The sequence below is a fragment of the Myodes glareolus genome, chromosome 26, assembly GCF_982192425.1.
Source record: "Myodes glareolus chromosome 26, mMyoGla1.1, whole genome shotgun sequence".
Classification (NCBI taxonomy): domain Eukaryota; kingdom Metazoa; phylum Chordata; class Mammalia; order Rodentia; family Cricetidae; genus Myodes; species Myodes glareolus.
Window position 1 is genome coordinate 34,269,642 of NC_142051.1, and position 27,078 is coordinate 34,296,719.

Sequence of the window (27,078 nt, forward strand, 5' to 3'; positions counted from 1 at the left end):
ATTTTATTTTATTTTTTGGATTTTAGAGACAGGGTTTCTATGTAGTGGTGCGGGAGAATTGTCTACATTCGGAGTTAAGAAAAATCATCTTTGACCAAGGGAGACCACCTGAGCAATCTCCAGTAGGAACAGATGGCCCAGATGTCAGAGTTCTTCATCCAGAACTGGTTCAAGACTGCTGCCTGAGATGATCTAAGACTCACAGGATACTTCAGTCAGGACTTGATCATAACTCTAAATTTTCTTTAGGTCCCCATAAGATTATCAGCGCCCCCAACCAGCAGGAAGTAGCCTGGAATACTACGCCCACATTCCCAAAAAATGGACTATGGATATTTTCCTTTGCTTTTTAAAAAAAGAGGGGGAAGTGGTGCGGGAGAATTGTCTGTATTCTGACAATCATGTTTTAAATAAACACTGATTGGCCAGGCAGGAGGTGTAGTTGGGAAAACCAGACAGGAAGTGGAAATGATGCAAGGATAGCAGGAGAATTCTGGGGAGGAGGAAGTTGATTCCTCCCACTCCTGCCCAGATCACTGAAGCAGCAGGATGTGAGCTGCCCCACTGAAAAAGGTACTGAGCCACATGGCTAACATAGATCAGAAAAATGGGTTAAAGCAAGATGTGAGAGTTAGCCAGTAAGAAGCCTGACCTAATGGGCCAATCAGCATTATAACTAATAGAGATCTTTGTGTGATTTTCTTTGGGCTTGCCAGCTGTGGGGTACTGGACAGGACAAAAACCCCAACAAACAGGTGGCCTCTTCATGTTACAATGTAGCTTTGGAGCCTGTCCTGGAACTCCCTCTGTAGACCAGGCTGGCCTCGAACTCACAGAGATCTGCCTGCCTCTGCCTCCCGAGTGCTGGGATTAAAGGCGTGCACTACCACCGTCCAGCAAGGAGCTCTTCTTTAGAATGCTTCTTTCTTCCTCTTCTACACCTATCAGTTTCTAGGTCCTAAACACTCTAAATATCAGTTGGGCATGGTGCCACATTCCTATAATCCCAGCACATGGAAAACTGAGGAAGGAACGTGAGTTCCAAGCCAGCCTGGGCTACATAATGAGACCCAAGGCCTCGTGGCGAGTACACAGATGTTTGCACTCCCAGCCGGTAAGGGTTCAAAGTCGCGGAGTTTAACACACCCAAATAGGTGTGTTATGTACACAGAAAGCCTGGCTTGACATAAAGAATCTATTTCTTGGACTTTAGAGAAGTAGCTGCACTGGCTGAATCCAACTCAGATACTTCTAGTCCATGCTTTTGTGCTTGTTTTGTTGTTGTTTGAAATTATCTTATTCGTGTAGGCCGAGTTTTCCTGTCCCAGGAGCTGCTTCCAAATCACCACACAGAGGCTTATATTAATTATAAATGCTCGGCCAATAGTCCAGGCTTGTTACTAACTAGCTCTTACATTTTAAGTTAACCCATATTCCTTATTTATGCTCTGCCATGGCATGGTCACCTCCTGCTCCGTCAGTGGCTAGCTGGTGACTCCTCTGACTCCGCCTTCCTTCCCATCATTCGGTTTGACTTTCCTGTCTAACTTCCTATCCAACTACCAACCTGTCAGTTTTTTTATTAACAAATGAAAGTTATTCCACAGCATATATGTATGAGTGTTTTGCCTGCAAGCGTACTACTTGAATGGCTGTTGTCTGAGGAGACAGGAAGAGGATGTTGGATCCACTGGAATTGGAGTTACAGGCATGAAGGTGCTGGGAATCAAACCTAGATCCTCTCTGGAAGAGCAACCAGTGCCTTTAACCACTGAGCCATTTCTCCAGTCTCTGGGTCCACATTTTGATACAAGGTCCGACTATCTCCTCTTTCTTCATCTTCCTGCCTGGATATCTGGGCTGGAGTCAAGGTCCGCATCCCTGACCTCTTGGCTATTAACCACGAGCAGTTTTCTTTTGCCTGAATCCCCACCCCCCACTTCACATGGGGCTGCCTGCGAACATGACCTTCTCTGCCTGGGTCCCTCTCTCGTCTCCCTGCCTTGTTTGGAAACCTTTATTTCAAGGCTCTGCCAGCCTCTGTGGAGCCCCAGGGAAAGCTGAGCCCTGGACATCTTCTGCTGGGACATTGTTCTCTCCCAGCTCGCAAATATTTATTTTTCTTCCATACAAGTAGTACTTAGGAGGCTTGTCTTATAATTGCACAAATTGTATGTTATGAAATCAACAGCAAAGGCAAATTTTCCTGGAGACAGTTTTCCTGCCCCCATGTTTTAAATAAGACCCAGAAATCATTGTTTGTAAGACAGAATATAATTTTTACTTATGAAGGAATGTTAGTGTCTTTGGGGAACTAACAGAGTCTAAAATGGGCTTCAAACAGGCTGCCCTATGTGCCCGGCTCAGCTTTGCTGCCTCAATGGCTGCTGGGTATTGTGTTGCCAGAAAGACTACTTAAGGCCTTGATTAATGTCACAAAATGTTAATGAGGCAATATTAATCACTATAGAAGTTTACTTGTCAAAAGAAAAAGGGCTGGGGGAGACAGACACTGTTACACGCTCCAATGCCTCTTTTTTTCCTTTCTTCTTATTTTAAAATCATTCTCAGGACTAAAAGGGAATTCATCTCCACTCCCACAACTGGGTCACTGGCTCTACTAACTCCAGCAGGTGAGTCTCAGCTAAGTGAAATTGTTCTGCAGGTCAGCACTTGTCCCAGAACTATCTTATCCTACATTTGACCTGCCCCGTTTGTTCCTTCCTGTTCATTGATTCCCGGTGTCTCCAAGGTAAAGAAATCAAACAGGAAGCTGGGAAGGGAAGAAGTAGTGAAAGATGAAGCCGAGGTTTTTCAAGTGTTCTGTGCCTGTCTTGGAAGCAGAAAGCAAAGACAAGCTCAGAACTTGCTCGGTGTCCTGCCGGACTGAATGTCAGGCTTAACTTCTAGTGGTCTGGAGCGAACGCGTTCATTACATACCAGTTCCTCCCAGAATGTTACATTGTTACCTTTATTGGGATGAGAGTGTTTTGTCCTTATTAATTCGTGTTGACTTAATGTAGGGAAATCATGCAAACAACAATGTAACTTAATAAAATGAGATACACTCATGGTAAAGCCTTCCCCAGTACCCCATCCGAAGGGTTTTTTTGCTGTTTGTTTTTTTGGTTTTTGTTTTTTGTTTTTAGACAGGCTGGCCCTGGACCCACAGCACTCTTCCTTTTTTGACCTCCCATGTGCCAGGGTTAAAAGCATGTACTATGCTGGTCATCTAGGCTGCTTTTCTGTTATTGTTGTTTGTGTTTTGGCTTTTCAGGGTTTGTTTTTTTTTTTTTTTTTCTCTTGCAGTGCTGGGGATCGAATCCACACTTCCACATATGAAGCAAGTGTCTGAGCTACAACCCAAGACTCCTGTGTTAGATTTTCCTTTTGCATTATGTTTGCAATCTGTTTGGTTTTGCTTTACTTTTTTGAGACACGGTCTCCCCGTGTAGAGTCACCATCCTCCTGCCTCGGCCTATGACCGGCTATTTCACGGTCTTTTATCCTTAAAAGTCTTTTGAGACAAGGAGGCTAGGGAGATGGAGCAGAGGTGGAGAGCACTTATTGCTCGCCCAGAGGACCCGAGTTTGTTCCGTTCCCTGCAGCTCACAACCCCCTGTGACTCCAGCTCCAGGTGATCCAATTCCTCTGGCATCCGTGAACAATGCACTCATATGCACGCATTCACACAGAACGTCTTAAAAAGGTTTGTAATGAACTTTTGACTTGTTTGTGTTTAGAAACTAGTTAGGCATCCTTTTCTACCCAATACTCTTTAAAACAGATAGAATTAACATATCAGTTTCACTGCTTGTCCTTTCATCATTTTAGCCAATTAAAATATTAAATATTAACTAATAAAGCATTAAAATAATAGGTATTCCAACCTGTTAAAAAGCTCTCAATACCACCCACGAGCAAAGAAGAATGTCTGAAAATTATGGGGAGCAGCTAGCATGCTGCTCTCTCGGGTGTGTGTCAACTCACCCAGCACTAGGCGGACACTTTTATTTAAAACACAGATAACTGAAGCACATGGTGGCTAACACCCACTGCCCATGCCTTTTCAGCAAGCCCATGTTTATCTATCCTCTCCAGACTTCACCAACAACAGAGCGGGCAGCTGGGTGACATTCCGGACTCCCCATGGGAACCCAGCAGAGACTTCCTAAAGTCACATGGGATTGGAGTCTTCCTAAGCCCTATTTCCCTGGACTTTTGCCTCATGCTTCCAATGGCTTGCCACTTAACTTTTTGTTGTTGTTGTTGTTAGAAATGGATAATAAGGTTTTCAAGCCATTCTACCCGTTTTCCCCCAGAGAGTTTCCAATTATCATAGTTTATCATTATAAACCCAGAGAGCAGAAAACACAGAGACGGTCCATGCCACCGGTTGCTAGGCGCCTTGCTCTTTGGCCCAGTGGGCACGTAGTACCTTACTGCTCCCACATGGATCTAATAGATGGCATTGCGAGAGGGTCCACAGTCACATGGCTGTCGCTTCTGAAATCAAATATCTCAAATCAGCTGTGTTCTTCCATTTCAAACCTGGCATATATGCATAGGAATGTGGGTGCCCACAGAGACTGCCCACTATCTGTCCCGTGGGATCAGAGTTACAAGCAGCTGTGAGCTGTCTGACAAGGGCAGTAGGAACTGAACCCCCAGGCCTCTGCCATGTGGCAAGTGTTCTTAACCACTGAGCTACCTTTCCCGACCAGGTTAAATGACCAGTTATACAAAAGCTGAGCCTGAAATACACACACACACACACACACACACACACACACACACACACACACATCTGCTGTAGGGCTGGTGTGCTGGCTAGTTTCATGTCAATTTGACATAAATGAAAGTTACCTGAAAGAAGGGAGCCTCAATAGAAAAAATGACCCCCATGAGATCCAGCTGTAAGGCATTTTATCAATTCGTGATCAGTGGGGGAGGACCCAGCCCATGGTGGGTGGTGCCATCTCTTGGCTTGTGATTCCGTGTCCTATAAGAAAGCAGGCTGAGCAAGCCAGGGGAAGCAAGTCAGTAAGCAGCATCCTTCCATGGCCTCTGCTCCTGTCTCCAGGTTCCTGCCCTGCCTGAGTTCCTGTCCTGCCTTCCTTCAGTGATGGACTAGGATGTAGAAACACAAGCCAAATAAACCCTTCCCTCTGCGAGTTGCTTTTGGTCATGGTGTTTCATCACAGCCATAGTGACCCTGGGACAGCTGGTGACATGGCTCAGTCAGTCCAGCGCTGGCCCAGCATGCACAAGATGCCCAGCACCACAAAATCCCCTCCTGGAGGCACGTGTTTGTAATCCCAGCACTCAGTGGTAGCAGCAAAAGGATGGAAAGTTCAGTCATCCTCTGACCACACAGCAAGGCCAGGTCAGCCTGGGTCCATGAGACCCTGTCTCAAAGAGAAAAAAAAAATTGTAAAAATGAGCCTGTATACTGAGGGTTTCCTTTTTAAGACTCGTGGATGCTTTGAAAGTCCAACAGAAATACTGAAGACTCTCCACTAACCTATATACCCACTTTCTGGGTACACCATGTGAAGGTGAATTGCTGTGGTTGGCGTAAGAAAAAGAACTGAACAGGCAATAGCTAGGGAGGAGGTCCAGATGGGATTTCCGGGGAGAGAAGGAAGAGGGAGGGAAATTTATGAGGGCAGGACTACCAGACAGAGAGGAAACAGGAGGTACAAGATGAAAAAGAGGTAATGCCGTGTGGCAGAACGCAGATAATAGAAACGGGTTAATTGAAGTTATAAGAGCTAGTTGGGAACAAGCCTAAGCTAAAGGTCAAGCTTTCATAATTAATAAGAAGTCTCTGTGTTGTTAGTTGTATGCTGGCTGCCAAAAGAAAAATCTGCCTACATTATACTTTATATATTATTGATTTTTTTTGCTAATTTTTAAAATGTGTATTTTAAATTCTTCAAAAGTTTCATGTTTGCATGCAAGGCATTTGGTCATCAGGCCTATTCCTCTCCCAAGCCTTCTCAGGTCCCCCACCATCCTCTAGTCTGTACCCCGCATTCATTTCTTTCTTTTTATTTTTTGAGATACTATAATTACACAGTTTCTCTTTCCTTTTCCTCCCTCCAAACCCTGCCATATACCTTTACTTCCTTTCCTCCAAGTTCACGGCCTTTTTTTCATTACTTGCTAATACATGTATGTATAGACATATATATTCCTAAATATAACCTGCTCAGTCTGTATAATGTTTCTTGTATGTATATTTTCAGGGCTATTTGGTATTGGGTAACCAACCGACTTGCTCTTTCTGGGGAAGAATATTTCTCCCACTCTCAACATTCCTTGGTTTACTGTAGTTTGGTTTAGAGGCGGAGTTGTTTGTTTTGTTTTGTTTTGTTTGTTTTGATGGTTTTTTTTTTTCTGAGACAGGGTTTCTCTGTAGCCTTTGGAGCCTGTCCTGGAACTAGCTCTTGTAGACCAGGCTGGCCTCAAACTCACAGAGATCCGCCTGCCTCCCTCCCGAGTGCTGGGATTGAAGGCGTGAGCCGCCACACCCGGCAAGGATTCCCCTTTTCAAACATCAACACCAGCACAGCAGTTGCTTAATATAAAATATTCAGTCTGTGACTCCAGGTATCCAAAACCAAATGAGTCTGCTACAAACAGCTTTCTACAACAGCTTCAGTTTTTAGAAAGTAGGTTAAAACAAGTTCCACATATTTGACTAATTAGCATGTCTCTTTATTGTTACTGCTTTTATTTTGAAGAGTGAAGAATTGGTTATATAGCAAGAAAACAAGCATCTGGGGGTGAAGCCAGAGCCAGAGGCTGCCATGAAGCCTCTGAGATCAGCAAGACACTGTCTTTGCAAGGAGATAACTCCTTGGCAAGCGCCTTTCCTTGACTGATAAGGACCTGAGAATTGCAGTTCCCAGTAAACTTTTCCACCAGCTAGAGGACAGCTGAGAGTCACTCAGCTTTCCAAACAAAGGCTTGGTGGGGAACGGGAACCGAGGAAACAAGAATTCAGCTGCAGATGCGAAAGTCCGGGATTATTCTCCTAAGTGAGGAGTTTACAAACAGGAAGCTAAGAAAGAAAAAGCTAAGAAAAAAGTCTGCATTTGAAGTTGTAATAACATTTGGATCGAAATGTAGGCATTTTCAAAACTTTCATCTTAATTTTAAGCCTTTCTCACATGTGTCTTTGTTATATTTTATGGTTTGCCATGCTAAGGGCTGAATCTGGGTTTAAATATAAACTAAAAACATGCTCTACCACGGAAGTATATGTCCAGACCATCTCTTCATCTTTCTGTTCTTTTTGGGGACAAGGTCTTCCTAAGTTGCTTAGGTTGGCCTTGAACTTGCTGTGCCTTGAATTTCTGCTCCTCCTGCCTAGTCCTCCAGAGTAGGCGGGGTTAAAGCAGTGGTTCTTAAACTTTCTAATGCTGCACCCCCAACCATAGAATTGTTTTCATTACTACATCATAACTGTATTCTTGTTACCGTTATGAATCGTTAGTGTGATAGTGTGACCCTGTGAAAGGAATGTTCGACCTCCTCTCCAAGGGGTCTCAGCCCACAAGTTGAGACCTGCTGGTTTAAAGATGAAGGCCTTGGTGGCCTTTACTCATCAGTACCTCTGTCAAAGAAACCACGTGAGAGCAAACGAAACTGTAATCTAGATTTCCACTTCCATTTCCCACCTGAAGTCCCCCTCTTCTGATCTCCACTGAGTTCCTTTTTCATTTTAAAAGGAAAAGAAACTCTGCATCACAATGAAACATGCATGAACTAAAAGTTACGGTGTAAAAGACACAGCAGGACGTGCTCACAGAAACCAGGCAGGCATGGCAGAGACCTGCCCAGGGTTCCACATTCTGTAAAACAGGGAATAAATAATAAACCTGCTGGAGGTGGCAGAACAGGCCTACAGTCCCAGAACCCCTGAGCCTGAGATGGGGACCCTGTTCCAGGTCAGCTGAGCTACAGAGTGAGCTGGAGGCCGGCCTAGGTTTATAGACCGAAACCCTGACTGCGAGAACAAAAGCAAAACAAAAATAACAAAGCCCCAACAGCTGTCCCGTAGGGCTGGCTGCTGCTGGGATCACCGCTGAGATCCTGCCACGCACCCACGAGGAAGAAGTGTTATCATCTTCAGTAGAAAGACATTGTAAGGACCCGTTTCATGATCACAGTTTCATCATGAGAAAGAATTCAGTTTAAATGCTGGGATCCAGGACGAGGCAGAACCCCGGGGATCATGTTCCAAGAAGGCTCTGCTGCCTTCGTCAACACTCCATGAGAAAAGACACTCGACAGCCAACGTTAAGCCATTTCCCTCTCCGGAGGTTCAGAAAAATTGGAAATAAGGTATGAAATGGCACCGAGGGTGCTAAGTTCCAGGTAACACAATACTGTGGTCAACGAACTAAACAGACATTAATCTGAAACCGGACTCCAGTCCCCTGAACTGACCGGTATAGCTCAGTCCTCACTGGTTCTGCAGAAACCAAACAGCCTGTCTATCTCGGCTGTGATCCGAGCGGATAGGATCTAAACCTTGAACGGTGCCTAAGCCCATTTCAGATGCGTTAAGGCTGGTTAAACGATCCTGATCCTAAACTGGGAGCTTTGCGCTGGGCGCCCTGACCCAGAAGAGTGGACCAGGGCAGATGCAGCCCTGGCATTGAAGCTGATCTTTTCCTATTCCCATTTTAGTCAGACCAGCCTCCTTTTCTGATGGAAAACGTTCTCGCAAACGCTATTCTCTCAAATAATTGCAAATAAATTAATAAGAATGCATAAGAACTAAAGGACTGTTCAATTTAAATAAAATTTATAACAGTATTTAAGACCCCTTCCATCCAAGGTTAAACTCCAAGCCTTTACCAAACACTTCAATACTCTTCTAGCCTTTGGATAGGGGAAGAAGGAGAGACTTGGGAGAACTCTCCAATAAAAGTCCCACTGCAGGAAAACAACATCTCAGGCCTGGCCTGTCGGTCCAGGGAGACGGGAGCTAGTGGACTCAAGAGTTCAAGGTCAGGGGGCTGGAGAGATGGCTCAGTGGTTAAGAGCATTGCCTGCTCTTCCAAAGGTCCTGAGTTCAATTCCCGGCAACCACATGGTGGCTCACAACCATCTGTAATGAGGTCTGGTGCCGTCTTCTGGCTTGCAGACATACACACAGACAGAATCTTGTATACATAATAAATAAATAAATAAATAAATATTTAAAAAAAAAAAAAAAAAAAAGAGTTCAAGGTCAGCCAGGTGGTGGTGGCACACACCTTTGGTCCCAGCACACGGGAGGCAGAGGCAGGTGGGTCTCTGTGAGTTTGAGGCCAGCCTGGTCTACAAGAGCTAGTTCCAGGACAGGCTCCAAAGCTACAGAGAAAAACCCTGTCTCCAAAAACAAAACAAAACAGAAAAAGAGTTCCAGGTTATCTTGAGCAGCACAGTAAGACTCCTTCTCAAAGTAACAATTAAAATGCCTCGTTGATAACGCGTGTTTCTTCAAATTCTTTGCAGCTTCAAAGCCCTTCCGGAAGCACAACCCTGTGCAAAACGCAACAAATCATACTCTCCCCATTCGAAAGACGAGAACAGCTGAGGTTCAAAGACACCCCCAACGTGTAGTCATTGGTCCTTACAAGTTCGGAAGGCAAGCTTTTCTTTTTAACCAAGTCTAGTGCCTGGAAGCTGGAACAAGGCGTCCCCTGCTCATACTCTTCCGGTATCTGTTGAACGTTCCCCCTTCAGCCCTTTGGTTCCAGACATCTTCCCCGTTTCTCTTTTCTCAACTCCAGCCCATGCTTCAACTCCCCTAACTAATGAATGAGATAGGGGGCAGAGGAGAGCTATTAGTCAGTGGCTAAGAGCACTCGCTGCTCTTGCAGAAGAGCCACGTTCAGATCTCAGCTCTCACCAGGTGGCTCACAACCACCCTTAACTCCAGTTTCAGGGAAATCTGACGTCCTCGTCTGTCCTCGCAGATGGTGCCGGTATGTAAATGCAAACCTAACAAGTAGGCAAAACATCCATACTCATAAAATAAAATAAACCTTAAAAAGTAAAATAAAAGGGACTTAAGTAAATCTGCATTTAGCTCCGGTATTCTATTTATTGAGCATCAACCAGGAGCCAGATCTATGAAGGATCGAAGCTGAGAGAAACTGAATCTTCAACGATTTGAAAACATCACATAGAAGCCAGGCATGTGGGAACATGCCTCTGATCCGGCACGTGAGAGGTGGAGGCGTCAGAATCAGGAACGTGAGGCCAGCCTGGGCTACACGAGACCCTATTTCAAAACAACACAAAACTAAAAAGACCGCTTTATCAAGGGGAATCAATTATCTAAACACGGCACTCAGAATGCCAGTTCCTACTGGAATTCCTAGGTAAATGCGCGTGTAAATCCTGGAACTAGTTAAACTTCAAGCAACTTCAGTAAGAACAGCTTGGAAAATGCCTCTGTACAGACTTGATTTCTAATTGTGGTGAAGCTTCATTCATTCCTTAAACCACTTATTCAACATTAACTCATTCTCCAAACTTGTATCTGCTAGGCTCTGGGAGTAAGGCAGGCCCAGCAGTCTTCAATCAAAGGAGTGCCCTAGTTCACCAAGACAGTCCCGCACTCAGCCCGTCTCAAAGCCCTCAGCCTGGGGCGAGAGCTTCCGGTCTCCTCCACAGCCACATTGGCCTTCTTTCATTTCTTAGAGCTCTGTCCCCTTCCTCCCTCCCTCCCTGACCTTTGCATAAACCCCAATTCTCTTCTAGAGAGTTCAGCTCTTTGTTCTTTGCGCGTCTCCTCCTCCCCTTGCGGGCCCGGCTCTTGTCCTGCAGCCTGGAGAAGCAAGCTTGCTTCTTTCCTCTCGGGTAATAGATCTTTGAAGCCCACTCCTCCTCCGACGGCATCACCTCTGCGTTTTTATATGTCCTCCTGTGATTGGTCACTATTTCTCTGTTTTTAGGTTCTTATTCTCCTGGAGGGGCAGGGTCTGACCGGTTTTGTTAGATGCCAGAGCCTGGCACACCGGAGGCCTTCCAGGAATGAAAAACAAACGGATGTGGCTGTCTAAACAGTTCTGTGGGAAGCTGAGCGCTAGTGGGTTCGGGGGAGTTGGGTTTTGACCAGTCTTGCCTTCGGGTCCAAGTGTATGGGGTGGGGGTGACCTTGAATTCCTAATTCTCCTGTTTTGGCCTCCCAAGTGCTGGGATTACATACTTGGGATTCCACACCTGATTTGGATTAGGGGTTTTCTTGAATTCCAGTGATGTCAGGCCTCCTACCTTCTATCTCAACCCTTCGATGACACTGAAATATGGGGAGTTCTTCCAAGTGCTTAAGATTGTAAGCTTCCAAACACCCAAAATCCCTCGGATCTCCTTAGAATGAGATACACACAGAAAAGTAACAGCCGTAGCTAGTATTCACGAAAGCGATCTGGAGGGTGAGCCGAAGTCGGGGAGGAGGGGATGCTACGGCACGGACAACTGTCTGTAGTGCAGATCATTTCAAAGCGACTGCTGACGACTCAAGAGGATGAACTGCATCCTCATTGAGAAAAAGGAAAGGGAGGGGGAGGGGGAAGGAGAGAGAGAACTCAATGAACTTAACCTTTCTAGCCTGTCCTGGCCGCGCTAACCGCGAAGCTTCCGCAGTCCCTGCAAAGGCTCCGGGCACCTCGGGAGCCCCTGTCCAGGACACAGTACTGGGGTCCGTCCCTACGGGGAACCCCACCGGACGACTGCCACGGAGAACAAGCAGGTCTCGGCTCGCTTCCCTTCCCTGGCCTGACACAAAGCGCGTTCCCCTTCCACGCCCGCGCGCCCGGCAGCGCTGGTAGAGCTCTAGACCGAGGCCGCGTGCCCCGCCCCGGGTGGGCAGAAGCCATCACCCGCCCCCCCTTTTCCCTCCCTCTCTCCCTCCATTCCCCCGCCCTCGTCCCCCCCTCCCAGCAACGGTCCCGGCGCGCAGGCGCGATGGCGCGCGCAGAGAAGCAAGCGCGCGCGCGCGGGCCCCGGCTTAAATGCAGGCGAAGGGGGCGGCGCGCATCCTCGGCGTCGCTGCCCGCTCGGCACCGCCGCCTCCAACTGTCTCCGCGTGGCACGAGCCTGGAGCCGCGCTCTTTCCCCGGCGGCTGCGGCGGCGCAGGCGGAGACGGCGGCAGGCAGGGAGTGGCTGCGAGCGGCGGCGGCGGGCTCCATGGAGAGCGGCGGGCGCCCGAGCAAAGGCGGCGCTTCCACCGCTGCGCCCCGGCTTCAGTGACCCGCGTCCCATCCCGCGTCGCGCCGGCCGCCCGGCCTCGCCGTCCGTGTCCGCGCCGCCGCCCGTCCTGCCGGCGTCCGAGCGCCGCGACTCTCCGCGTCCCGACTCCCCGGCGGGGTGGCGGCGGCCGGGTCCCCACGGTGGCGGCCGGAGCAGCGGCAGCAGGAGCCCGGCTCTAGGATGAAGTTCAAGCCCAACCAGACGCGGACGTACGACCGCGAGGGCTTTAAGAAGCGGGCGGCCTGCCTGTGCTTCCGCAGCGAGCAGGAGGACGAGGTAAGCGCGGGGACAAAGGCTGGCGGCGGGACTCGGTCCCGCACCCCCTGCACCTCCCGGCCTGCGGGGTCTCGGGCAGCCCCCTCGCCCGGAGCTGCAGACCCTCCGCTGGCCTCACCAGCTTGCCTTCTTAAGCGGTCCACTAGCTCGCAAGCAGTTGGTTTCGTTACACGTTTATACCTCCTTTTACCCAACGGCCTCTGCTTTTAAAGTTTTTCTGACGATCGAAAGAAAGATGGCCAGCGAGGGGGGTGGAAAGACGCCAAGAGGGACAAGATAGGCCAGAGACCGGACAAAGTTGCCCTTTTCGGCTCGGTGATCTCTCGCTCTTCTGGTTTCTCAAGGCTGCTCTGCGGTGTGGCTTGACGTCTGGGAAAGAGCGGTGTGTAATTTTACCCCTCCGCATTGGATTGATACGGGCTTTGGAGTGTTCGCTGGAAGGGCGATTTTTTTGTTTATTTCAGTTATATTTGTTCTATTTTGAGAACGATTCCCTGTTTTCAACTTGATCTGAGCGGTTAAGCCACTTGGTAGCTGGGGGAAATCTTGTAGCATTGCCACGCCTAAAATGAACTGATAGAGAAAAAGTTAAACCGTTCCGAGTTCTGCTTCCATAACCGTGTCCTGTAAAAGACCAGGCGTAAAGCTGGAGATGGGAATTTAATGGCTTCATCGTTGCTAGCCCCTGAAGTTATGATAAGTATGACATAGCATACACTCGGTGGCTTAGCTGTTATCTTAACAAAAGCCGCGTGCTTGAGAAAATTGTGATCTTTAAACCGCCCCCCCCCCTTTTTTTATTTTTGAAGAAACAAACACTTCAGGTTGATTTGAAACCTTTTAGTGTTAAACCCGAGTCCTGAAGGAACTTCCAGAGAAAGGGCTTTGATGTGGTTCTACTTAGGAGAGAAAGAAATACAAGGGCGTTTTTGAAAGTGCACAAAGAAGGACGTCAACAAGCGTTAACAACGCAGTTTACCTAGCGGGTGAGGGGGGTGCCTTTGAAGGAAGGGCCGTGCTAGGGCAAGGCAAACTAAATATGAACGCAGAGAACAGGGAATAGACCCAGGATCCCGTCTGACTTGTTCACAGCTCTGCTACCATATTTTTAGTTTAAGCGTTTACAATGTGTTAGGTGCAGCCAGGGGAATGTTGGTTACATTTAATCCTTTTAGCACTGGAGGTAGCGCTGGTCAGCCCTGTTTTATAGCTGAGAAGACGGCTTTGAGCAGTACTTTGCCCAAATGACAGAACCTAGGAGGCGGTAGAGTCGGAATTCAGGATCCAGTTCTTACTCCAAAAGCCGGTGTCTTGGTAAAGGGCCTCTGCTCAGCGATCAGATGCTCCATAGCGTGAGGCTAACTTCAGAGCCTGTTAGTTACCTTTGAAATGGTGCCATGAAATTCAGGCCCAGTTTTTCACGTGGTGTGTGTGTCCATCAGTCTGCGTGTGTCCCCTGGGGGAAGTTTTGGAGATGGGAGAAATCAAAGTGATATAAATTTTGGGTCCGGCAAAGCATTCTTGACGACTGCTTTGTAAGTGACCTTAAACAGGTCCATGATTTGGTTCATGTGCTGCTTGGAAATTGCTTCTGCGGGATGCCAGGGAGCCGGGCTAAAAGAATACAGCTCCGTGGTGGAGAGCTTGCCTGGCACGTGGAAGGAAGCCCTGGGTTCGTTCAATCCTGAGCATCTCTCTCTGCCTCTGAAGTTGCTGTAAAATAACGGCTACAGCCTGTTTTCAAAATGAGACCAGTACTTTTAAATGAAGCGAGAGGAGCAAGACTTGAGGGGGAGTATGTTAGAATCCAGTTTATAAAACTCTGGCTTTAGAACCTGCAGGCTCAGAAACCTAGTGAATCAACTTGTTAGGGGATCTGCTCTGAGGGACTACTCTGGAATTCTCCAGAACACACAGCCAACTTTGGACATCTGGTTTAGCTCTTCGGAATTTGTGTTTCTGTGGTTGTGTATGGTAAGAGGCTCTTTCTATTGTGTGGTAATTACAGAATGAACTTTAGCACAACAGCAAGATGTCTGGGAGAGATGGGCTTTCCCTACTGGAATGATAGTATTAGCCTTCCAGTGCGGCTTGAACCCACCTCTCTAGCTGATGGGTGAGAGTCGCTTCTCTACTGGGTTAAGAACTCGTAGGTCCTGGTTAGGACATTTAAATGTATGTTTTAAAGATGATAAAAAGAGTAATTATTATTTGACCCTATAAAGGCTACAGAGAGCTCCCTTTGGCTCCTCTGAGTGCTGGGATTACAGGTATGAACCTTGATGCCCTGCTAGGACACGTTCTTCTAATAGTAGAGTCTGCTTTTGGGGGGGGTGGGATAGTTTTAAGTCCCCCCCCCTTTTTTCTTCATCTTGTTTGGTTTTCTTGTTTTCTTTTTCTGCCTTAAGAGGCAACATAGCACAGGAAGTTCGAAGCGAGAGACCTTGGCATGGTGCTGGGATGTGCCAGGAATCCCAACGTTTAGGAGACTAGCCTGGGTTAACTGGTAACACCCTGGGAGGGGGAGTCGAACCAGGCATAGTGGTACACACCATAAACACCAGCACACAGCAGAGGGGATCTCTGTAAGCTTAAAGGCCAGCCTGGCTTACATAGTGAGACCCTGTCTCAGAAAGAACAAGCACCAAATTTAGGTTGTCAAAGAGCCTTGTCCCAAAGTCACAGAACAAGCAGGACTTTTTAGTTCAGGTCTGCTGTTCAGGTCTGAGCAGCCTCTCTAACTAGTTCTCCAGAGCAGCAGCATCTTCCGTGTGACTTCCAGACAGACCCCGTAAACATCCAGAGAGTGGCCGGCACACCGCTTGTGTAGACAGAGATTACAGGAGCATTATGAGTAGGTAACCGTAAATAAATTCCGTTGAACGTATTTGCATATATATTTGAACAGTGGATGTAAAAGTGAAGTTTTAGCTGGCAAGGAACATATTCTGTAGTGGAAGATTAGGTGAAATACAGTGGCCCAACGTGTTTTTATGTGCTTCGGGTTTGGAACCCACTGTGCGTCATTTGGAATTGAATTTCAGTAAATGAGAGAGACCAAGCATCCCAAATAGAAGATGACTTGGGGCTGTAGTGTGCAAGGGTGGTTTGTCATGGCAAAGGAAAAAACAAAAAACAAAACAAAACAAAACCAACTTCAGAGCCTTGGGTCGAGGGTATAACTCAGTGGTGGAATGCTTGCCTGGGGGGGTGGCGGTAACACAGGACCAAGCCGGGCAGTGATGGCGCACACCTTTGATCCCAGCACTTGGAAAGCAGAGGCAGGCGGATCTCTGTGAGTTCGGGACCAGCCTGGACTACAGAGCGAGTTCCAGGACACGCTCCAACACTACATAGAGAAGCTCTGTCTGGGGGGTGGAGGGAGTGAGGGGAGTAAGTAGGATCGTTGTCATTTACCCCGGCAGTCATCCTTTCTGTAGGTATCTGCGTACTTAACCAAGAGGTTTAAGTCATTGAAAAGATTTGTCAACAGCCAGTACTCAAAGATGGCCCTTTTTATTTATTTTTTCTTGCGGTAGTCTTTTATCTCCCTGTGTGGCTGTGCAATTGAACTTGGGGTGTGTGTGTGTGTGTGTGCGCGCATGCACGCGCGTGCACAAGCATTCTAGCTCTGAGCAGCACCCCTGACTTAAGGTACCTTCTTTTAAACTGGGTGAGATAAGCTCATCGGTGCCTATGACTCCCCAGACCTAAAACAGGACCTTGTAGGCCACTGAACCAGCCATTTCTTCAAGGGGAGCCGCGTCTAACATTTGCATCTGTTTTGCCTTAGGGTGATTCCAGGAGTGTTCTGCAACCTGGTGGGTTAATCTTTCCTTCGGTGTCAGGGTTTGCACATAGCTTTGTTCCTTAAGTAATACCATCTTTTTACCAATTGGCACGTTCGCTGTGTTATGCAGCTAGTAGATGTCTACTAGTTGTGATAGGTCTCTCTGCAGAGAGTCTTCAGTGTTGGTGAAGCGAGCTTGGGGTCAGCCGGCACTCTCTGAAGGCAATGTAATCGTAAAAAAAGTGTTTGCTGTTGTGACTAGGTAAATGGCTTCACCACACACACACAAAATTTAATTGTGCTATAACAATTTTAGATTCTGCGTGTGCAGAGGATGTTTATCAATCTCCACTTGAAAAATGGCTTATTTGCATGTGTATATGGGTGGGAGAGGATGCTGTGGAGATCAGGGTATTTCAGCGGGTTTCCCTCTTTCCATTCTGCTATGCTACTATGTGGGTCCTGGGGATTGAACTCAGGACCTCGGATTTGTCAGCAGATTATCATCTCACTAACCCAATCTGAGATTTTTTTTCTTTTTTATTATTTGTTGACAGTATCTCCCTCTGTAGCCCAGACTGGCCTTGAATTTTATACAGTTGTCCTGCCTCAGTTTCTGAGACTCTAGGCGTGAGCCCTGTGTGTGGCTTCAATCTCAGTTTTAAAGGTGGGGGTTGTATAGCTCCATGGTGGATACTTACCTAGCATGGAAGACCCAGCACTGAAAAGGAGATTGATTTGTGGAAGGCTTTCATGTTTGTAAAGTGAAAGAAAGATGAGAGGTAGGTTGCTTCTAAAGAGTTCAAACAAAGAGTATACTTAATTTTTATCAAGTCTTTCCAGGATAGTTTTTATTGTTGAACATGAGTATACATACCTGCTTTTCATCTCTGCGGTGGCCAGCTTGGTCTGCGTTGAGCTCCAGGCTACATTTCACCTTATCTCAAAAGAATACCAGAGCCAGGTAATGGTGGTGCACTCCTTTAGCCCCAGCCCTTGGGAGGGGAGGCAAGTGAGTTCAAGGCCAGTCTGGTCAACAGCTCTACAGAGTTCCCGGACAAGTAGGGCTGTTACACAGATAAACCCTGTCTGGGGGGGGGGGGGGGGACAAGAGAAAAGAAAACAACAACAAAATGAATGCCAGGGCTGCAGGTTTGGCTCTGGTAGAGTGCTGGCTTCCCTTGAGTGAGGCTGGAGGTTGAATCTCTACTGCTGTTCTCCTGACCCAAAATGGCGCAGCACTGGGGCTTCACCTCAAGATCTTAGGAATGCTAGGCCGGACTTCTGAGTTGCAGTGCCTGTTTGTTTTTGAGACAAGACTCACTGAATTGCCCAAGGTGACCTTCTGCTAATTCTAGGTTAGGCAGGCCTTGGATTCACGGCCTTCTGCCTCCCTCTAGAATAGGGGGGACTGCAGCCAGTGGTCACCATTCCCCTCCTGGCTTGAACTTTTGTTTGTTTTGTTTTTCAGGACAGGGTTTCTCTGTAGCCTTGGCTGTCCTGGAACTCACTCTGTTGACTAGGCTGACCTTGAACTCACAGAGATCCTCCTGCCTCTGCTGAGGTGTGTGCCACCACCGCCCAGTCAGAACTCAAATTCTTGATCTAATCTCTGCCTCCTAAATGCTGGGGTCGTATGTGTCACCACACAGGACTCTTTTTTTCTTATTTTTTTTTAATTTACTTATTATGTATACAATATTCTGTCTGCAGACCAGAAGAGGGCACCAGATCTCATTACAGATGGTTGTGAGCCACCATGTGGTTGCTGGGAATTGAACTCAGGACCTTTGGAAGAGCAGGCAATGCTCTTAACTGCTGAGCCATCTCTCCAGCCCCCACACAGGACTCTTAATCACCTTTCTCCTTCCACTCCTAAATGTGGCTGTGCCCTCATTTCCACTTCATGGAATATTCAAGATGAGTAGGCGAGCACTTACAACGCACTAGTTTTCAGGTCTCTGCTGTGTATTTACATCGCGTCTCTTAACCTAGTTAAGCTGGTAGTTGGATGTGATATTTCTGTATTCATCGGTATTGCTTGTTCAAACTGATCCAGTTTTGGAGACATACATTTGAAGGTAATGGTTTGATCAAAGTTAATATCTTTTAGAATATCAATAGGCTCCTGGTAAACTATTGGGTTAGGCTAAATCATTTGTCCAAAATTTATATAGGTCTGTTGTTATGGCTTTATTTATTTGTTTGATTTGTTTTTCGAGACAGGGTTTCTCTATAGCTTTGGAGCCTGTCCTGCTGGCTGGCCTTGAACTCACAGAGACCTGTCTGCCTCTACCTCCCAGTGCTGGAATTAAGGTGTGGGCCACCATTGTCCTGCTGTTATATGGCTTCATATAGATTTTTTTTCCTGCTAGTTTCAGCCACAAAAACTAGCCCACTACATGGTTTCTTCTCCCACCTCCAAGAATGTGAATGCTTTGAGGAAAAGTCCTTCATTGGTCCATCCAGTGTATTCAGTGTCACTGTACCGAGCAAGCTCGGCCATGCCTTGCTCCGTAGTGCTTCCCCTTAAACTAGAGGGTTGTGCCGGTTTTTATTACTGTGTACAGAGGTCCCAGTATCCTGCCCGTCTGAGATGAAGGATCACAAAGCAGGGCCAAGCGGTGATCTTCTGTGTAGATGGCTGTTACACCTTCCCCTAAAAGGTGAAGAGGGGGCCCCTAAAGTGATATGGATCTTTGTGATCTAGGATGTGGCACTTGGAATGGAGGGTTGAGGTACTGTATTTTTTTATTTTGTTTGGTAGCGATGCACTGCTCGTAGCCCCTGCTAGCCACACAGCTCCGGGTCTCCATAAGGCGTGAAAAGTCGGACTGGAGAGATGGCTCAGTGGTTAAGAGCATTGTCTGCTCTTCCAAAGGTCCTGAGTTCAATTCCCAGCAACCACGTGGTGGCTCACAGCCATCTGTAATGAAGTCTGGTGCCCTCTTCTGGCCTGTAGACATATACACAGACAGAATATTGTATACATAATTAATAAATAAAGCGTGAAAGGTTGAAAGTCTCTGGGTTTGAGGCAGTGGAATTGGCAGATCCAGGGCACATAGGTGCAGATGAAAAGTTTTTAAAGCTTTTAAATTGCAAATCTGTCACCAAACATGGACATTAACAAATCTCTTTTCAAGAGCTGGGCACCAAGGAACACACTGTGAAGTAGAAACAGGAGGATCTGAAGTTCAAGGTCATCCTTGGCTACTGATGGTGTGAGGCCAGCCTGATCTACATGACCCCCTGTTTCAACTGAAAGGTGTTGGTGGGAAGAAAAGGAGGGAGAAGGAATGGATATTGGGAATGCGGTACCCACTGACCTAGACACCTGACACTGGCTTTCATTTTTTAGGGCTCTGACATTCTGAATACCAGTGGTTTTGAAATTCCTTTACTAAATAATGGCTTACTTGGAGCGGCTTGCCAGCTGCACACACTGTTCTGACCCGTTGTAAAAGATCAAGGAAGTCACTTAGCACAGAATTGTGGGGTGCACATCTTATCCAGCCAGCAATACCAGAGCATCTCTCACTCCGACTGAAATAAGAGGCTTGTGACTGGGGTTGTTGCTTACATTGCAGGCCCTATGGGGTGCACTTTAAAGCCTGTGATTCGTTTGCCAGTCTAGGTACAAAGGGCCAATGTCTGTGACTCTTAATAGCCTCACTGAGCCTCCTTTAGGTAACAGTTATTGAAGTGGGATTTGCAGCCTCGTTCTCCTCAAAATAGAGTTTGAAAATAAAGACTCTTCCCCTATAGGCTATAAGTCTTTACAAGTTTTTGAGTGAGATATATATATATACTGCCATCCTGTCTCCATTCTCAGAATTATAAAGCTAGAAGTACTTGGTAAAGAAGCAGTTCTTGGTGAGCTGATTCAGCTCTGCAGGCAGGAGAGCATGGGGCTCAGTCTAGGCCAGAGTCTCAATGTTTAGTCCTGCAAGACAGGTGTTTTCCATGTAAACAAGATCATTAACAGTCCCTGTTCTCCAGTCAATGTGTGTGTCAGGTTCAGACCCATGTATTCTAATACCGCTACATTTGTTTAACTCTGGCTCCTTGGTATCTAACTGTGAACTTATGCCCTATTTGCAAATATTAAATTTAAAACTTACTTGGACATGTTGCCACCACCCTCCAAGCAGCCGTAAGTGCTTTTTCTAAGGCTTTGCCAGCCGTTCTGTTGGTTCAGTGTTTCCATGGATTGGCCGCTCTGGTCGGTGAGCTGCTTAGGAGTGGTGTGGCAGCACAGCAGTGTTCTCTTAGATCCAGAATGACAAGAACAGGGCGTTAGAGGAGCTGAATTATTATGGGCAGCTGAAGCTCTCCAGCTGGGGCAGGCTGAGTCTCTGGCACCCACATGAGAGAAGCTAGGCACAGTGACATACAGCTCTTGTGGGGTGTGTCAGTGGTGAAGAACAGGCAGGGCAGATCCCAGGAGCTTGCTGACCTGTCTAGCCAAAGTGGTGGGCACCAGGCTTCGTGAAAGATCTGTCTCTAAAAAGGTGGGGCCGGGTGGTGGCGGTGGCGGTGGCAGCGCACACCTTTAATTCTAGCACTTGGCAGGCAGAGGCAAGGGGATCTCTGAATTTGAGACAGCCACGGCTACACAAAGAAACCCTGTCTGGGAAAAATAAAAAGACAAAAAAGAGAAGACACAGAAGGGCCTCTACCTCCATCCTGCACACTCATGCATGCAGACACTTCAGCAGATGGGAGGAAATAGAATTGCTAGTGTCTCTGTGAAAGAGGCAATATCCACATTGGGAATTAATTTCGGGGTTGGGGGCATTACAAAGAGAGCTTCCTTGGTGTCACCCCAACAGAACTGAGAGGGAAAGGGAAGCTCTGTTGTAGTTGTAGAGCAGATTGGCCTGAGGCCATGTCTGTAGGAGATTATCTTGACTGATGATAGGGCAGGCCCAGCTACTGTGGGTGGCACTATCCCTAGGCAAGTGGGTCCTGGTTGTATGAACTAGGTGAACACTAGCAAGCTTTGTTCAGTGGTTCCTTCCTCCTTTTCTGCCCTGACTTCTCTCGATAATCGATTGTGACCTGAAGTGTAAGCCAGATTAACCCTTTGCTCGCTCAAGTTTATGGCAGCAGCCAAAAAAGCCCACTAGGACATCTAGCATGTTCGCCCAGGCACCCCCCTCCCCTACCAAACAAGCTCTCAGTTTGCTGTTGGCAACCCACAGACCTGTTTAGATACACTTCGGCATACCGCAGTAATTTTGCGGCATTTGTTGAAGATGGTTAAGATATCTGTTACCTTCACTAACATTTGGTGGTTACTGCCTTAGGAAAACGTGAATGGGCCTCTGTTTTCCACTTGTACAACAGGTGTGTAACTCCTTCAGTGTTAGTAAACTGTTAGAACTAAGCCCTTAAACTCACTTTGTACACCAGGCTGGCCTTGAACTCACAGAGATTCACCTGCCCCTGCCTCCCAAGTCCAAGTAATAGGATTAAAGGTGCACCACCAAAGTCCAACTAGAGTGGCTTTTTTTTTTTTTTCTAAAGAGATAGACTTCAGGCTTAATGCTGTTCTTGGTCAGAAGTCTATTTCCTGTAAAGACTAGCTAACTATTTTAGGCTTGCAGCCCACGTGGTCTGTTTTCAATAACTCTGCTGTGACAGCGATGTAAAAAGCCAGGCGATATGCAGAAGCCAGCAATGGTGCGGGATTCTAATAACCTGAATAGTACATACTCCGAGCTGGCAGGTACTGTAGAACCCCACGCATTGAAAGCCAGAGGAGTATCTAGGGTAGCTTGTACGACATACCAAGTTCCAGTAGAGCCTGGGCTGTACAGCAAGACCCTATTCAGAAAAAAAAGAGAGAAACAACCCCCCCCTTTTTTTTTCTTTGCTTGAACTGTTCAAAACGGGGGCTGTCGTTGCCAACCTTGTTCGAGACCATAAGATCACAATGTTTATCCGACTTGCTTAATCAAACGGCTTTGGAATTTTCAGGTGCCTCTTTTTGCCTAAGCCTGAGCATCAAATACCATTGCCCAGCCAGTGGCTGGTTGTGCATTTCCCTGTTCCTGTCTCACAGCCCTGGGGGAACAGGGTGGCCAGCCTGTGGCTACGATGTTGGAAGGATAAAGATTGTGTGGTTCGAGGGTTAACTGACCTGTGGGGCTGTGGCAGTGGCTCAGTGGGCAAGGTTGGGTTTGGATGCCAGCATCCATATGAAAGGCTGTATAATGGTACATACACGCCTTTGACTCCAGCCTTAGGAATAGGGGAAATAGAGAGATGGGCAGATCCCAGGGGCCTGCCTGTTGGCCCTCCCGTGTAGCCAGAAGGTGAGCTCCAGGTTCAGTGGGAGACCCTGTCTTTAAAAATGTAGGGAGTGATGAGAACACTCAGCACCAGGCTCTGCATAGTCGTGCATGGGAATACATGCCATATGCATCTGTACCACCCCCAAAATAACTGGTGTGATGACGCAGAACAGACGCTGCGCCTCTTAAGTCTGGTGCAGTAAATGGTCCCATGGGGCCAAAGCTCTAAGCCAGCCTGGTGTACATACTGGGTTCCAGTCAGTGACCCACCCCCCAATATGGTGGGTGCAGGGTGACTTAATGGTGGGACTGTCGGTGCTTCCCCCATAGACTATCAGTTGGTGTGTGTTATAATGTGTGCCCTTAATAAATCCAGTGAAATTTAAGAGTCGATTGATCTAGAATCCAGTTGCAGCCTTGAAAGTGTTTGGAATGTTGTATCTTAGCTTCTCAGGGCTACAGTGTGTGGTTATCCCTGGGTCTTGCAGGTGCTGTTGGTGAGTAGCAGTCGGTACCCAGACCAGTGGATTGTCCCAGGAGGAGGGATGGAGCCGGAGGAGGAGCCTGGTGGTGCCGCTGTGAGGGAAGTATATGAAGAGGTGAGAGGGGTGTCCTGTCTTTTATACACTGAGGGGTTTCACAGGAGGAGCTTCTGCTGGCTTGTTGCCAGGTGATTCCGAGGCAAGGCAAGAATGCTGGTGGTAGAAGCATTGTTTATCTGGTACAGTGTTTATAAGTCTATTGCTATAGTTAACATTTTGCTTAGGGGTTTTTGTTTGTTTTTTACATGGTAAGCATCTAAAATCAATGTGAACCTTCTAGAATTATGTTAACATGCAACTGTTGATTAGACCTGCTGTTTGATTAGTGATCAGTGCATGGCGGAATAGCCTTGCCTGAGAGCTAAATCAGTATTATATTGAGTAGAGACAACTGTGTACCATAATTTTTAAACTAAGAAGAAACTAGTTGCTGGGCGGTGATGTTGCACACTTTTAATCCCAGCACTCGGGAGGCAGAGGCAGGAAGATCTCTGAGTTCAGTATGTCTTAAAATTTGGTAAAATATGTCCCATACTCGTGGGCAAGACCAAGGTATAAATGGGGAGTGCATGCCTGTGCTTTTAGGCTTTGGGGGTACATAGGAAAGGTTTCAGAGTCTTGACAGATCTCCCTGAGGGAAGTGCTTCCCAGCTCCACACACAGGAAGCACCGAGGTTGCTGTGGAAACGGGGTGAGGAGTTAGGACCCTTCAGTGAGTGACAGCTAGAGAATTGTAGTTCCTGAGCCCTGGCAAAGGAGAAGGGGCGAGTCTGTTCGTTTATACAGAAAAGGCTGTTTTTACTCACAGGTTTTTCCAAATTGTTAAAAGTCTAATTTTTATCACCCTTGGCATTGGAGGAGGAGGGGATAAATGAAAATCAGCCTAAGCAAACAGGCAATCAGGATTTCTGTAGCAAACCATAGGTAGTGGGCCTTAGTACAGCCAAGAAATGTCATGATTAGGCAATAACTTGCTAGGCAAAGCCTGAGCTGTTTCGTAATAATCAATGTAATTATTATGAAAGATAAGTCTTTTACTTACCAACGTTTTCTTTTAAATAGGCTGGAGTCAAAGGAAAATTAGGCAGACTCCTGGGAATATTCGAGGTGAGTTACAATAGCCCCCACTTTACCAGTTCCTAAGTCTTTCCTCACAGCAGCCTGGATTGGTCTTCTCAAACTATCTTAGGCAAGTCAGTGGTGAGGACTTGGGGGAGGGGCATTGCCATGGTTACCCGTATCTGACCATACAGTGTAGCTAACACATAAAGACCACCCTCTGAATTCAGTGTGCACCAAGGAATAGGGAGCATCATCAGCAATCCCTGTGTGTGACACCACACAGCATAGAGAATAACTCCAGTATAGGGAACACAAATTGACAGCAGAATGGAATTTTCAGTGAGGGGATTTGAAAGTGATTGGTACTCAGAACGATGGGGAGGCTGGGTTCTGAAGTCCATTCATCTACTGTTCTCAGGCATAGATATGTGGAATGCCAGGAACAGGGGGGCTTTCCTTAGCTCAGTCTTTATGATAGAACCATATAATTTTTTTAAGTCCTTAGAAATTAAAATGTGTTACTTGGAGTTAATGATTCAGCAGAACACAGTAATTAATGAATAATACAGTATATAAATGGCCTTTCATTCTGCATGCCTTTGGTCCCAGCACTCAGGAGGCAGAGACGGGAAAATCTGAGTTCAATGAGAGCCGGAGGGAGCTACACAGAGAAACCCTGTCTGGGGGTGGGGGCGGCTGGAGGCTCAGTGATTTAGAGGACCTGGGTTCAATTCCCAGGAACCTCAGGGAAGCTTGTAACTGTCTGTAACAGTTCCCTCACACAGCAGAAACACCACTGCACTTAATAAACATCTTAAAGTAGTACTCAACTGGTCTCTGTACATTGGTTTTACAATTACATAGTGCCATCTCCTGGCTAAACTGAGAAACACATTTTTCTGTGTGTGGACACACCTAACATCTTTAGATGCCAGTTTTTGAAGAAAAGTCGTCATAGTTAAAGAGACAGCACACTATTTAACAGCCCGCCAGTCAGCGTGTCCTGCCCTTTAGGAAGTATCACAGCACGTTAGAACTGCTTCCCACTGCAGCAGTGACCTTAGTGACTTGTGGCGAGCAGTAGGAAATGCAGACTTCACAGGCATAAAAATAGGAAGAGGAGGGATTTCGTTTTTAGATTCCCTTCAGATCTCAAGGTTTTCTTTATCAAAATTAAGTTGAGTATATCTAAGTGGAAATATTACAGTTCCTATTTTAGTGATTTTTTTTTTTTTCCTATCGACAGTGCTGAAGCTCCAGTTTCTGATGCTGAGATGGCTTCACTCTGGTGCAGGCTGCTGCAGCCTCCTAAACATTGGCCCCCTGGTGTGCGCCACCACTTGAGCCAGTTCCTGTCTCTTAACTGGCTGGGAACTGAATCCCTCCTGCCTCAGCCCTCCAAGTACTGATTTTAGAGCCATGACCTACCATGCCTAACTGTTTTTCTAATTAAAAGTTGGGTAAATATGCACACACATGCTTGTACATGCATCCATAGAGGAGAACTTTTGGGAACAGGTTTCTTACACATCTTGAATGCTAATTTCTAAATGTTCCTGTTACATGTACTCCTGCCTAGCTTACTAGATTGCACTTATAGTTTTCCCATTGAAAATCCATTCATGGTCAGCTCCTGTGAATTAAAATGCTTTGCTTTTCTATTCAAGCAGAACCAAGACCGGAAGCACAGAACATATGTTTATGTTCTGACAGTCACTGAAATATTGGAAGACTGGGAAGACTCTGTAAATATAGGTGAGCCCCTGTTCCTTTGCTTAGTCACTGCTGACAGCCTTCCAATTCACCTTAACTGATTTCTGGTTACTCTTCTGAGAGGGCAAGGTGAATCTGAATTACCGCACCCTGCCATGTGATGTCACTTAAGGAGTCGAAGGTCACTGTTTGGAGGGAGGTGAGGGAATGCTATGTACTAATAGGGCATGCTTTAAAACCTGACCTGTTTTACTGTTCTCCAGGAAGGAAGAGAGAGTGGTTCAAAGTAGAAGATGCAATCAAAGTTCTTCAGTGTCATAAGCCTGTCCACGCGGAGTATCTGGAGAAACTAAAGCTGGGGTGTTCTCCAACCAACGGAAATTCCACGGTCCCTTCCCTCCCAGATAGCAATGCCTTGTTTGTGAGTGCTGCACAGCCCTCTGGGGTGCCGTCCAGTATAAGATAGAGAGCTGGGGCCCTTCCCCCACAGTGTCACGTCACAGACGTCACAGGGAGAGGCTTCTCTTACTTCTTCTAACACATCTGACTGCTGCTGGCACACTCTGAATTGGCCATGCAGGGATTCGAATAGTTTGCATGTGTTTCAGATGCTTTCAAGTCTTTTAAAATAAACAAAAAATAGCATAAAGAATATTTTAAGATGCCAAAGCCATGTGGGATTTCTTTTAGAGCCTTAATTGTAACTTTGGTTTTGTTTTTTTTTTTTAATGGCCCTTCCTCCCCCCCCCCCCCCCCGCCATTTGACATCATTCTGTGGTTTGTTTTGCCAGGCCAGATGAGTTGTTGGGTATGTATTTATATATTTTCACACATCCCCCATTTTTTTTTCTTACAGTATCAAATCTTTGTGCTGGGAACTGAAAAGAGTCTCAGTATTTAAAGAAATATATCCACCTCCAAACATGTTTAAGATTTAAGAAGGACATAATCTCCATTTGTAAACTGCAGAATTTGGCTGTTGGTTTTTGTTTTTTGTGGTTTTTTTTTTTTTTTGGTATGGTCCTATAACCTTGGACAAAGTACTTCAGATCACTATTTCCAATAATTTGAATGTTCACGGCCAGTATTATGTCACTGTCAACCTACTATGAATATTTCCCCTCTAACACA

The 27,078-nt window shown here is 46.7% G+C and overlaps 1 protein-coding gene and 1 long non-coding RNA gene across 3 annotated transcripts; both read left to right on the forward strand.

Annotated features, from left to right (window-relative positions):
• The first annotated feature begins 489 nt into the window (after positions 1–489).
• LOC125389978 (uncharacterized) lies at positions 490–7,271 on the forward strand. The gene is made up of 4 exons (XR_015736722.1): positions 490–573; positions 2,572–2,633; positions 3,310–3,709; positions 6,750–7,271. It is a non-coding gene; the product is annotated as an uncharacterized LOC125389978 (long non-coding RNA).
• Positions 7,272–12,283: 5,012 nt separating this feature from the next.
• On the forward strand, positions 12,284–26,616 carry Nudt4 (nudix hydrolase 4). Of its 2 annotated transcripts, none has more exons than XM_085683395.2 (5): positions 12,284–12,538; positions 23,119–23,229; positions 24,235–24,279; positions 25,902–25,989; positions 26,211–26,616. In XM_085683395.2, the coding sequence occupies exons 1-5, from the start codon at positions 12,443–12,445 to the stop codon at positions 26,411–26,413; spliced, it is 543 nt and encodes a 180-aa protein (XP_085539521.1). In that variant the 5' UTR covers positions 12,284–12,442; the 3' UTR covers positions 26,414–26,616. The 2 variants fall into 2 exon arrangements, with proteins under 2 accessions (XP_085539521.1, XP_085539522.1); XM_085683396.2 differs by having other exon boundaries at positions 25,905–25,989.
• Positions 26,617–27,078: the final 462 nt, after the last annotated feature.